This window comes from Musca autumnalis, unplaced genomic scaffold (genome assembly GCF_047663935.1).
Source record: "Musca autumnalis isolate F117 unplaced genomic scaffold, ASM4766393v1 scaffold_4, whole genome shotgun sequence".
NCBI classification, from domain to species: domain Eukaryota; kingdom Metazoa; phylum Arthropoda; class Insecta; order Diptera; family Muscidae; genus Musca; species Musca autumnalis.
This window is the reverse complement of record NW_027411977.1, coordinates 122,129,114-122,143,436: the sequence shown is the minus strand read 5'-3', so window position 1 is coordinate 122,143,436 and position 14,323 is coordinate 122,129,114. Positions and strand designations below refer to the sequence as shown.

Here is a 14,323-nt window from a genome sequence, read left to right as displayed (position 1 = left end):
AAGAATATAGTTAAAATGGAAAAGAAGAGGAAAAATATATTAATTATTTATATGCATGGAGTTGGCCATCTCAATTGGTTTTGACAACAAATCTATGGGACGAAGCTGCAAAGCTGTGTGAACTTTGCAGTGAAACCAAAGTCAGACATTACTTGAAACCACTTGACCATAAATGCTGTCCATAGCTCTCTTGTAACCTGCATTTTGCTTTTCTCAGCGTTTGGTGTAGGATGATGGTCTAGTTGATGGTGGATTGCCAGGTATAAATAAACCTGTATTAAAGGATTCAATTTCTTCATTGCTCAGCTGTTTTTAAACGGGCCATGTAAAATTTGTGTCTCAATCATGGGGTATGCGTTCCCTTGTTAGATAATGCTTAAGGGCTGTTTACACCATCTATCAATGTCATATGAGCTGCCATTTCTTTCACCCATTCGACATTCTCTATGTTTGTCAAAATTGACGTCATCCATACAACTTTCAATTTGTGCGTTCATACCTGCAAGTGTTATTTTCGTATGACATAACCTAAAAATATAAAAACAGCTGTTTTTGTCATTATTTACATTTATTGTTGAGTTGCAATTTTGCGCAAATTTTAATTTTGGTTGAAGGAAACTGAATTGGTAGAATTGGTGTTTGGAGTTATAGAGGCATTCATATTTTTGCCACCAAACAATCATTTCAAAGACTGCTTCTTTCGACCAATCGATCTGAAAATAACATTATAAACGCCATTTATTTACTTTACTGATTTAAATATACATACCTTTCCGTTTTCTTTTTTAAAAGATTTTGTTTTTCATTTTTTGTTTGAGAATGTCAGAAAACAGCTGATAAATTTATGTTTACATACGAGAATGCCGTATCAAATAGAGCGCTCCCTAAATGAAAAATTTACATATGAGTTGCCAAATCATTTTGATAGATGAAAATTTTCATAGTGGTTACACTGTGTACAGCATTCGCAGGTAGAAAATTTGGCATCTCATACGACATTGATAGATGGTGTAAACAACCATTTACCAACTGATGTTCAGCGTGTCGCCTTAGGCTAAGAATTAGCTTTGATTTAGGGTGAACGCTCCACTCGGAGACCGTTGGTCCATTTTGTTTATCCTGCATAACTTTGAAGATGATTATGAGAAAATTCCATCCATGGTTATTGCTTGTGGAATTGAGGGATATTGATGTAACAACACATCGATGGTTTGTACTGGAACCGAAAGAGAGCACACGGTGCTCTTGAACCAGCTTTAAATGAAAGAAGCTTACACCTGGGATGTTTTTGCGGATTCTGAGACTTCGATGTTCATAGAGGAGAAAAATAAGAAAAACAAAAAAAAAAAAATCGTCAGAGCGCCTTTTAAATAAATCGCGGTCAAAGTGTTAACATTATTGTTTTTTTGGTTATCACGATTTTGCTGGGAAACCGCGATCCCTATCAAAATGGAACTAAGGAAAATGTTGTACAAGATTGACCTTTATGATATTTTCGTAGGTTTTACCATTTTTGAGATATAGAAGTTTAAATTGGGAAAATGCTCTGACTGTATTGCCTCCTTATAAAACAATGTCATGTACGGTGCGCCTTAACTAACTTTAAATAAAAACTGCTTACACCTGGGAAGTTTTTGCGGATTTTAAAACAGCAATGTTCATAGATGAGAAAAATTCAAAAACAAGAAAAAATCGCTGGAGGGATTTTTAAAAAAATCTCGGTCAAAGTTCACATTTTTAGGTTTATTTTAGGTTTTCGCGATTTTGTTTGGAAACCCCAAGTCCTTTCATAATGGGGCTAAAGAAAATGTTGTAGCTGTGAAAATTCTCTAGAGGATTGACCGTTATAATTTGTTCATAGGTTTTACCACTTTTTAGATATTGAAGTTCTGGTCACATTTTTAAGTTTTTGTTAGGTTTTCACGATTTTGCTTGAAAATGGCAAGTTGTATTGAAATGGGACTAGAGAAAATTAGATAGCTGTGAAATTTCTTTACAAGATTGGTTTTCGTAATTTTCATAGGTTGTACAATTTTTAAGATAGATAAGTTTAACTTGGGAAATTGCAGTGATGACATTGTTTTATAAGGATACGATACAGTTAGTGAATTGTGCCAATCTGAACTTCTATATCTCAAAACTGGTAAAACCTACGAAGATATCATAAAGGACAATCTTGTACAACATTTTCTTTAGATCCATTTTGATACGGCTTGCGATTTCCCAGCAAAATCGTGAAAACCTAAAAACCCTAAAAATGTGAATTTAACCTCGATTTATTTAAAAAGCGCTCCGACGATTTTTTTTTTTGGTTTTTTGATTTTTCTCATCTATGAACATTGTTGTTTCAGAATCCGCAAAAACTTCCCAGGTGTAAGCTCCGTTCATTTAATGTTGGTTCAAGAGCACCGTGAACAAGAAAGAAACGAAGTGTTATGTATTTTTGCCAAGCCATGATAGGTTTTGGTCACATTTAAAAAGGGTAATTGAATAAAAAGTTGAGAGTATATATTTATCTCGTATCTACTCAATAGCCAGTGTCTCTTTGTTCGCAACAAAGGAAACCTGCAAAGAAGATGCTCATCCGAATCTAACTCTTCAACATCTACACATAATCTGTCTTCCCGGTTAAAGATGTAACCCCACAGTAAACCATAATATGTATCAGAGCGATCTTATCCCTAGCTTATCGAGTGAGAAATGTTTCTACGTTGAAAGATCACTGGCCAGATTGCTTTGGATATCCTGTATCTAGGATTCATAAGCCATCTACAGTGCGCCTTCTCAAGGTTGCTCCCACGAAGCTTGCCGATGTTGTAGCTCGTCGATGGACTCAGATTCATCAAAGAATAAGTCGATCGACTTAGATCCACTCCGAGCTGCTAATTCGTTTTCCATTATTATGTTATGGGAGTCATGAATGTAAATTCCCCGTGAGTTTTCTCACTTTCTCCTTTAAGTTGAAACGGTGGAAAGACAAAACTCACGGGCAATTTTCGTTCGGAATAACCCAGAGCTCCGAATACTCGCTCGAATTCCACTCGCGAGTGAAACTCTTCTCGAATTTGAGCAATTTGATGGGGACAACTTTCCCCTTCCCACCACCAAACACACAATTTACCCCACACCAAATACACTTGCCCCAACTCCCCCAATAAAATTACCACCTCTTCCCAATTCACGCATGTAAATCGGAGATCTGGAATAACCCCCTATATTACTATGTTCATGAATTAAGAGCCTCAAGGACCGCTTGACTGTCGATATATATTGTCACAAGTCCTCTTCTACAGCTTCCCTGATACCAAGAATCCCTGCGGTATGCCTTTTCAAGGTAGATCTCACGAAGTTTTCCGATGTAGTAGCACATCGATGTGCCTAACAGGTTCATCAATTGGCAAATCGATCAGCTTAGAGACTCCATGAACTAATTCATCTGCTGCTAATTCGTTTCCCATTTTTTAACTATGTTCTGGAACCCAGTAAAGTTTAACGATAGTTTGCATATCATACAGACCCTTTCAGCAATCAAGGTTAGCTCGTATATGTATATGGTTCATGACTTGAGAGCCTTAAGTGCCGCCAGACTATTGAAGTTTATAGACATAGGTCCCGTGAATCTGGTTTCAATTCTCTTAACTATGTTGATTTTCCTGATAGCAAAAATCTCGCCTTGAGGAAAGCTACAGTTATTGAGTGTTTGATTTCACAATAATCACCGATCATCTTGGATCAATTTGTGCATATGGCAAGACAGTCCAAAAGAGAGTTTACTTCAGTTCAAATGTCCCTGCTTCGAATAATTACTGAGGGTTAACCAAACCTAAAAGAGGTGGGAATATAATCGCTTGTTCGACTACTGTCGCCAACTCTCGAAGTTAAAAGCCGTCCTAGGAGCTTAAAACTGGATCAAGATATTCATAGGTTGCATATACAAGATCACGTCCAAGTAACCTGAAGCGTGCTTTTGATGCCCAGTCCTTTGCGACTTCGGTCGTAATAAGCCCCCTTATTATTCTTCAGCCGCTTCACAATTATAAAGTATTCATTTTGTCTAGCCAGTAAAAATTTAATACCATCTCTGGAGATTTCTCTTTCCGAATTTCATATGTGTAACTTTAAAAGGTAGTGATACGACTCAATGTTTACTCATCAGGTCTGTCGTGTACGTCCAACACGCATGTTAAGTATTCTCCATCTGCAACAATGTACACACAGAGAAGAGATATTGTTGGAACAATCATATTCTAAGAACAAAATAGTGTATTTTAAAAATCTGAAAATATATATTTTTTCAACCATATATTTTTTATTAGGAATCATGATGACACAAATTATATTGGCCAAACAATATAATTTGTGTCATCATGTTTCCTAATAAAAAATATATGGTTGAAAAAATATATATTTTCAGATTTTTAAAATACACTATTTTGTTCTTAGAATATGATTGTTCCAGCAATATTTTTTCTCTGCTTGTAGTCATTTTGGCTTCTTGTGACTTGACCATGTAACAGCCACGTGGGCTTTTGAGTATCGAAAATATGACCAAAGATCCAATTTTGTATTTAAACTCATCTAGAACAATTGTTGACCTCGAGTGAGCGAAGAACGGAAGTGCAGAAATTAAAGCTGTTTACCAATTTCTGCTAAAATATTTCGGAAGTAGGCAATGCGTATAATTGCACCCATCACCCGATGCAATCCGATCATATATAGATTTGTGCAGATTTTGTGCAAAGGTAAGCGCTCTCAGGCCATACATCATATTTACCCTTAGCGTAATTTTTGGCTTAATTTCCCGATTATTTCAGTCTTGTTAAACTTCTCAACAAGTATTGTATTAAGACAAGCCGTTTGGACTGGACTATGAAAAGTAGATGCTAATGTAAATCGGGTCGCGCTCATTGTAATAAGAAGAGTCTCTCTTGCTCCTCTGGCATGTTTGTTAGAACAATCGTACGTACGGGTTACAAATCAAAGCTGTTATTTCTCATGGCATTACAACAATATGATCAAAAGTTTTCGGCTACCGAAACAAAAAATCTTGACATTTTAACAAAAAAAGAGAATAAGTTCGCTTCCAACTTGGTATGCTTCAAAAACGCAAATAACTATACTTTACTTAATAATATTTTAGAAAAATATGCAAATATTTATTTTATAAAGTAGAACGTATTTTCAGAATCGCCACCTGTCTCAATTACCTATAAAAATTTGTATACAATTATGCCCAAAATATGTATATGTATTTCATTTTATGAATGAAGATCTATATACATATGTATACATATATATTTACTATAAAGAAAATCACTTTTCATTTGTGTATCCTCTCTCTCCCGTCGTGAAGTGGCGGCAATTTTTGTTTGATTTTCATTGGCGTGTATGTGAGTATTTTTATTTTTGTCAGACATTTAAAATAACAATACTTTTCTTTTGATGATTACCATATCATGGTTCTTATCACCCACCCGCCCATATGATGATGAAGATGATGGCCAGGAAAATAAGGTGTTGATTGATTCATATCATTTGTTGTGATAGTCTTGTAATTTTTTGTGTAATTTTTAAGTGGGACTATTTACAAATGATGGCTCATTAAAGTTTTCCCCATAAATAAGATGTTTATTAATTTCTTTTTTTCCTTTTCATTTTTCAGTATTTTAGGTCCTCCAGCTTTACGACAGGCAGCCGAAATGAAAGATGGTCTTACACACAATGCCCGTCCCATTTACAATTATTCGATGCGTGGTGTGGTTACATGTTTTACTGGTATACGCAAAAAAGATGAATTGGTGAGTTTTGTAAATGTCCAACAATTTTTGTGTGTAAATTTTGAGAATATATTTATTGTTATTAATGTATTGTTATTATTTTCTTTTAATTTAGACAAAGTTGGTTAATTTAATACATTCAATGGGCGGCTGTATACGAAAAGATATGAATTCCAAAATAACACATTTAATAAGTTCACACAGTGGTGGTGATAAGTACCAGTAAGTATTAACATTTTTTTAATGCAACAACTTTCATCAAAGTTAAGATTTTGATAACTATTATACTACTTCAAACATCCAAATCATGATTGGTGGACCGCCGCCCCCGATTATACAATTCACTTATATTATTCGTCATCCTAAGGTGTTGAATGAAGAAAATTATGAACGAACTTTAGCGGTTTTTGTATTTTAAAACAGTTCAGCACAGACTTAGTGCGTATTTTGTTGTTAATTTATAAGGGGATGGATGGATTTAGCCAAAAAAGTGTATAAATAGCTTTTAATCGGAGGATTAAACAAAATATTCATTATTCAAAAATTGAACCCTAGTCAAAGTTAATTTCTCAATATTTAACGAAAATTCAGAAATGTTATTTCGAGAAAAAGGCATTTAGTCAGACGTTCACACCGTTCATATTACATTCGAACGGTTCGAGGTTTGTGTTGCTTAATATTTTCTCAAAACTTTGTTTAGAAAAGTGCATGACGATATATTTGTTGATGTGGACAAGTCCATACTGAGATAAAGGCACGAAGGGTTAAAAAAACTTATGATCGCCAACTAAATCGGCTGGTGAACACGATTACTCTCGAAAAGATATCTTTCTTCCTATCCAGCCTTTCCAATTGCGGTTCCATGTGAAACAATGCAGAAGATATAAAAATCTTTGGTTCCCAGTAATGAAACAAAAAAAATGAGTATGATTCAACAATGGTATCTTCTTTTAGAACAATGGAACCAAAGAGAACGGGACCTTCTTCACCACAAACAAATTTTAAGGCCAAATGTCAACTATGGAACTGTATTTGGCAGCGAAAATATATTTGCACTAATGTCATTGCACAATTTCGGATTACAACGTTTTATAAATTGTCAATTAGTTTATAACACCTAAAAGTATGCACTGTACTGTGTTTTTCCACTTGCATGTATAAGAGATGTATTTAAATCTCTTTGGAAATGGAAGGAATACAAAGAGAGTTTACATTTGGTAAAATGAAATATAACAAGTCATAAAGTATCAACCGGCTTTGCCGACAGATATATACCCTCAGCGTTTGACATGAACTGCGAGAACTATACGACCTATATAATCCATATTCGAAGCTGAACTATGAAGGAAAATTGCGACGCGCAAAGTTTGGACCCAATCCGTAACTTCCTTCGAGAGTTATAGTGCGCTCGAATTTAGCGATAAATTAACCGAAGGATTGGATCCATCTTCGAGATTGTTCTAAGTTTGGACAAAATATTACGAGAACAAAATATTGGACCAAAACGATCGATCAGTTCCAGGGGGGTTACTCTCTATTGCGATGCGTAAGAAAAATGCAATGCGTAAGGAAATTAAATGCGTCTCTAATACGTTTTTGTAGCTCCTTTCTCAAGTATTTTTGTTCCTTTTTCCTTTCTGTCACCGCCGCAATCTGTAATACAAAAGCATATGTCAAAATCGTGCGTTAACGCAAACATCTTGCGCTGACATAATGATCCAAAAACTCTAAATCCCAAGGTAACCGACTAAAATGGCTCTTGGTCGCGATAACTATCAAATTGAATTGACTCTAAAATAAGATCCACTTCCAAACTGAACTATGTGGGTTCATTTCTTCATTTCACACTTTTGCTCTTTCCTAAAGATGAAATTTATGAGCAAAACGTAAGCATTTTTCAGAACGTCCACAATCGAATAGATAACTACCCCAAAAGTTTCGAAATTATTGTCCGCACGTCCATACGTCCAAAAAAAACAAAATTCTGAATAAATACATAATTTTATAATAAGGATTGCGGTCGTGTAGCCGATATTCGAACTGTCCATAGTTAAAAGTCACAATTCACAGAGGCTGAGGAAATACCTCTGTCAACAAAGCCTTATTTTTTTAAGTTATCCGAAGATATAAAACCCCTTGGTACTTACGTACAACGTAAGTACCCTGTCAGGGGTAACAATCTTGACGCGATACAGGGGCTTAGGTCGCAATCTCTCGGTACTCGACATGGCATCTTAAACGGACTAATAGAGCTCCGTTTTACTTGACTTTTTTGAGCGCGAGAGAGTGCGGCTGACCAAAGGTTATCCATGTAGCGATCTCCTACCCATCAGAGATCCCCCAACACGGGGTGTTATGCGTAAAACTCGTGCCTATCGGTGTTTTAAGGTTTGCAGTGGGGTACCTAAAACTGTATTCGAACGGAGCCTCGTTGACATCTGGGCGAATCAACGAGTAACGAACTTGTTCTTCTGTCAATGCCCTTACCGTGGTAAGGAGGCAATGCCACGGTTGACCTCCCATCATTCCTTTAAACCAAATAGCCTATGGATAAAAGAACTTTTAAAAAAAACACCCCAAAAAACAAAAACCTTCAAAAAAAACAAAAAACCCCGACTGATGTTGGTGTGGATGCCTTGGCACCCTCAGTCTTCACTTCCACAAGCGCAAGTACCTCTCTCTCGTTGACGATTAGGAATATGGACACGGACAACTCTCATTTAATCTCCCCCTCCACTTCACGTGGTACCCCAACCAGGGGTAAGGTCGACAGCCCTACGTTAGACATAATTAATGACAGTCTAAACAGACAGAGCAGGGTCCTCCTATCCAAAATAGATGAGAACTTTCTCACATCAACAAATTTGGATGACGAACAGGTCGACGAGGTAAATGACTCAACTTTAACAAACGAGGAAGAAATGATGGAAACCACCATTATTCCCTCCACAGGTCAAGCTGAGTCGTCACCTCTGTCCGACAAAATCGTTCCTCCAGTTTGTTCAGGAGAAAAACCCTCACAGCTTCTTAGGCAAACTGCGGTTGATGAAGTTGTCGGAGAGTGCGACGCAACCATGGAAGTCATGGATGAGTCGCAAAAACCCACAACCTCAAAACGTGCAAGCAAAGAGGCTATGGATAGGAAAGACTATCGCTTTGCAATCTCGTATTGTGGGCGATTTGTCGATAAGGACCCCAAGACCATCACCGAAAGGGAATTTAAATTGATTAGGAAAAACCTAAAGTTTGTGAGGAGATTTGAAAGGAAATATCCTCACCTAACGATTAAGGATTTCCTAATCAATAAAATTCCCACGTCGAGTGAGGGAGGGTATTCTGCCGTAACCCGTACGGATGTGACGACAGACCACCCTCCTACTACTATACCCGCCGGGGACCTGGCAAAATCACAGTCCATACAGACTGTGAAGAAGCCAACAAGGTCAAAAACCAGGCCCAAAAAAACCGCTGCCTCCCCAAACCCCTCTGCTGCCCCTTCTTCTAAGCCCATAAACAAGGTGATGGAGGTGGGTCGGCTGATGGACAGGGGGAAGCTCGAAAAACGGGATGAGAAGTCAGTGCCAGGGAAGACTTCTTCAAAGACCAGTGGTACCTCAAGGACAAACTCCACCGAACCCGTAGTGGTGAAGAGGATGAGGTCCTCTGAGGAGCAACCACCGGCTGCGAAGAAGTCATCCCTGTCACGACCGATCATCTCGCAGACCTCTGCTACACCGGTAATCAAGGTCAGTGCAGGTGCCAGTAACTGTGGGGCTACACACTCCGCAGCTACCGCCACCACGCAAAAACCTTGCGAGCCGAAGGTGATCAAGGAGAGTGTGAAGGACAACACAGGGAAGAAAAATACTTCCACAATCGTTGTCCCTTCACAAAAACCTTGTGAACCAGCCAGGGGGTCTCAAGAGAAACCTTGCACATCCAAGCAGGGTGACAGTGCGTTGCGACGGACAGTTCCGGATGACCTGAGAGTGGCCATCATTGACAAGGCTGACCCCAATGGGAGGATCAGCACAAGTCATTGGTTGCAAATCGAGGGTCATCTTATAGACGTCCTCATCTCAGAGGAGGTGGATCGCAGTAAAGTGAGACTCGGTCAGTCTGCTCCCTATAAGGGCGTCATGGTGCAAACCATTGAGAAGTTTTACATAACTGAAATATATAGTCGGAAATTTTACCAAATATTTTTTTAGAAGTATACGCCAGTTAAAAAATGTTGTTGTAAGATCTTTGTGTTTATTTCAGCTTTAGTCCATATTTTGTTGTAATTCAATTGTTTGAATAACAACAAAATATTTTAAAGTGGATATGAAATTGATTAGTTGCGGGCGAAGGGTAGGGAATACTATAGTTTCAGTTGTCACCAAACAACTTCATCAGTTCCCTTTTTTCTTTTTCGCCGACTCTGTATCGATAAACAGGTCAATAAAGCCATCTAGCAAATTAAATAAAATGAGAAATTTGCTGTATGGCCCTAAAGCTGTTTACCCTACAATTTGAGTCGAACTAAAGAATTTCATATCCACCACTGTTTTTATGTCGTCTTTGCTTCGCAAAGAATACGAACATAGGAGTGTTGCTTCAATAAGCGGGGGTAAAAACAACAAGAAAGTTGTTTTTGCATTACGCATTGGTCAACAAGGCCGTGCTGATGCCTATTATTGTTGTTGGCGTTTTTTATTGTTGGACTGCAGAATTTTACATCTTTGTGTTTATTTCAGCTTTAGTCCATATTTTGTTGTAATTCAATTGTTTGAATAACAACAAAATATTTTAAAGTGGATATGAAATTGATTAGTTGCGGGCGAAGGGTAGGGAATACTATAGTTTCAGTTGTCACCAAACAACTTCATCAGTTCCCTTTTTCGCCGACTCTGTATCGATAAACAGGTCAATAAAGCCATCTAGCAAATTAAATAAAATGAGAAATTTGCTGAATGGCCCTAAAGCTGTTTACCCTACAATTTGAGTCGAACTAAAGAATTTCATATTGTTGTAAGATTGCATCATGGCTTCAACCTCGTTCAAATAATTCGCAAACAACATTTTTCTTTTTGTTTTTTCTTAAAACAATTAAATTAGGTTTCTTATTTTATACTTACAATTGTTTATTTTTGTTTTCACAGATACGCAAAGACCTTTCGTTTAACCGTAGTTCGTCCTAACTGGGTTTATGCTGCCTGGGAACGTAGAAATGAACCACATTTTAAAGCAACAACAGAAGAATTCTCCAAAGAACATAAACTGAAAGCGTTTGAAGGACAAAAAATCTGTTTCTTTGGCTTTCCAGCTGATGAACATCAACATATGGTAGATGTTTTGAAAAGTAATGGTGGTGTACCTGCAGAATTAGATGATCCTGAGTGTTCACACGTGGTAAGTTTATTTGAAAATTGCTTAGACAAACTTTTAATGCATCAACAATGATCATCGTATTTAAGTGTCTGTATATACATTTGTGTTTGTGTAAAAAATATATTTAAAACAAAATTATATATTAATTTTAAATTTACAGGTTATGCCTAATACTGGTGGTTACTTTCCTGAAACTATTAATAATAACAATCTCAATACTAACAATTCATCTAAAATTCAAACTAACCAAACTCCTAAAAAATCAAATGAAAATTCTCAAAATGAAAATGAAGAAAATCAAATGGAAGTTGATGTTGAAGTTGAGGCTGGTGGTGTTGGTTCTAATGAATCAAAAAAGTTGGATATAGCTATTAAACATAACGAGAAGCAAAATGGCAACAGCGATGAAGAAGAAAATGATGATGATGATGATGAAGGACATTTCGACGAACGTCTTGTTGTTGATTATGAGTGCAATTTGAAACAGAATGATATTGAAGATGAAATGGTTAATGAATTAATCCCACAAAGTCAGGACGATGGTGAAGATGAAAGGCCCATGATACCCAGCCAGGATGTCAATTCTCATGCCAGTACCCCTAAGTCGTCGAAAGCTATTTCAGCTCTTTTACCCTCCAAGCAATTGGAGCGCAAACTCAGTATCTTAGCAAACACTACGTGTAATGAGTTCCAGGACCACTCCACCATTTCACCGATATGCAGCAAATTTCAAGAGGATGCAAATTTAACAAAAACCCAAACAGATGATACTTGTTTTGCCATGGAAATGGATACAGAAGATTTGGATGGGGATGCTGAGCTAGATGAGGCCCAACGAGAACTGAAACGTAAACGCGAAAGTCTCGATAGCATATCCCTAATGTCTGTTGAATCCTTTGCCCTACCAGCCAGTACTAAAAAACCAAAACTTTTGCGCACTGGCTCTATATCACGTACCATAAAACGTTCCATGAGTTTTGTGGCCGTACGCACTCCCATTGCTAAAATGTTAAGACCACGACGAAGTTCCGTTGCTCTGGACTCTGCACCTATTGACAAGGATCTTGACAATGATATGGACGATAATAATGAAAACGATGCCAATGATTCATTTTGTTCTATTGCTTCCGTTGAAAGTACCTTTAATGAGTCTATAAAGAAACCAGTCAAAGAAAAATTACGCAGCTTAAGAAATCGCATTACAAGAAGCAATAGTCGTCGTGAAAAGTATGTTGTTAGTAACAACAATCAAAAAACCAATGCCACAGAAGAAGACAATACGCAAACTGCATTAGTGGATAGTCAGCAAAATGACAAAGAAGATTTTAAAACACCCAAGGCTCCATCAAAATATACATACGCTTGCGCATCAGCACCCCGACCAACTACAAGATCCATTGCCCAATCGCAATTAGCCTCGGCGACATCATCAACTTCTAAATTATGTAATAAATCGCTAAATCTTACAACCATTGATGGTCCAACAAATTCTCCCTTTTTACAAAAAATGAATACCTCATCTAATCTACCGGCTGATTGTAAAAATATTGATTTAGTTGCTAATAATTTCAATACTTCTATTGCTACTAACAATGTTTTAATGCAACAAAGTAACCAAACACGTGAAAAGTTAAACGCTTACTCCTCCTCATTGTCGTCGTCGTCTACTGCACATCATGAAATCATACAAAAACAAATGCAACAATCGAATATGGAGACAAATGCTGCCGCTGCAACAACGGTATTTGAATTAATTATGTTTTCTTTTAAATACCGCCAAACGTGGAAAAGAAAGGGCAGGCAATGAAAAATGTATTAACTTAATATGGAAAACAAAACTTTTAGGGAAATTGTGCATTTGTTCTTTTAGGATCATCTTGTAAGAAGAAGGTGAAGTATATAATGGTTTAGTGATATATCTTTCCTAGATTGGACCTTTAAAATAGACATGGCTTTTGACAAACACCATACCGCCTCTCAGAACCACTTAAGCTTACTTGTATAAGCTCCAGAGCATTTAAAATAGCTTGCATTTCCACTTAAGCTTACTTGTATAAGCTCCAGAGCATTTAAAAAAGCTTGCATTTCCACTTAAGCTTACTTGTATAAGCTCCAGAGCATTTAAAATAGCTTGCATTTCCGCTTGAGGAGCTTAGGAAAAGCAGAACCAATGCTCTCTTTCATTTGGAAGTGATATTCCATGCGTCTAGTCATTCTTAGTAGGAAACCAGCCGCTCTAAATTTTAGTATTTGAGTATATATTGGGGAAAAGTCAGTCAGACCCCAAAAACTTTTTCAGATGTAATTCGAAACATTTTAGTTGTATTTCGTGAATTTCACTTATAATTCGATTTTTTTAATTTGAATAAATTTCTAATGAAATGATTCGAATTACAAATGGCCCAAAATTTGACAGACGTAATATATTCTCCAAACTTAGATCAAGTTTAAAGATGGGCCATATCGGTCCAATCCCCCGGGTACCTCTCTACGAAAGTTCAAAATTTGTTTGCTATAATGCTGCGTACCATAACTCTAGAAGGGAGTAACCGATTTGGTCTTTACTTTACGTATTATATTTACGTATTGTATCTACCAGACATAGATCAGGTTATCAGACCACTCTTTCGGATTCCTCCCACCTAAAATTTCGGAAAAGTGCAGTTTTAAATGTCCTCTCGAATCGTTTTGATTTCTCTTGCAATAGGTAGTTTTTCGGCTGGCAAGTCCATACTTCCTGAGAAAATGACTCGAAAGCTGTAAAAACCCCCTAAGGCCACCATGTGTAGGACCGGATACGGCGATGGTCCAAACTTTCTTCGAATATTATATGAAATTCGAAAATGATTCTTATCGGTCCATTCCTTTCGGTACCTTTTTTATTTTCTCCAAACATAGTTTATGTTCGAAAGTGGACTATTTCGATCCACTCCTTAAGTTCAGTTTAAGGTCTGTTCGATGATCCTTTTGAATATTTACCGAAGGTACATCTTGTGGTTCTGTTTGTAGCGATATTATGCTTTTCGTGGGCAAGTCCATGCTTCACGTGTGACGAACTGTAAAGACCGGTGGGCGCGCTATCTATTGAAAGGAATGACTCCCAAAATAGGATCCAATTCCAATATGGACAATGTGGTCCATTCCTTCAGGTACCACCTCTGCAACTCTTTTGA

At 37.2% G+C, this 14,323-nt stretch overlaps 1 protein-coding gene across 6 annotated transcripts in view; it reads left to right on the top strand.

Annotated features, from left to right (window-relative positions):
• pbl (epithelial cell transforming 2 pebble) overlaps nucleotides 1-14,323 on the top strand; it is an 89,907-nt gene that overhangs the window by 63,203 nt on the left and 12,381 nt on the right. For 3 of the 6 annotated variants that reach the window (XR_012412988.1, XM_073987838.1, XM_073987839.1), the window contains exons 3-6: nucleotides 5,663-5,798; nucleotides 5,893-5,999; nucleotides 10,922-11,171; nucleotides 11,311-12,891. Coding sequence is in view for 5 of the 6 variants with exons in the window: in XM_073987838.1 (XP_073843939.1) it covers nucleotides 5,663-5,798; nucleotides 5,893-5,999; nucleotides 10,922-11,171; nucleotides 11,311-12,891 (2,074 nt within the window). In the remaining variant the exon portion in view is untranslated. The remainder of the gene's footprint in view (nucleotides 1-5,662; nucleotides 5,799-5,892; nucleotides 6,000-10,921; nucleotides 11,172-11,310; nucleotides 12,892-14,323) is intronic. The other 3 variants (XM_073987841.1, XM_073987840.1, XM_073987842.1) reach the window with 1 other exon arrangement.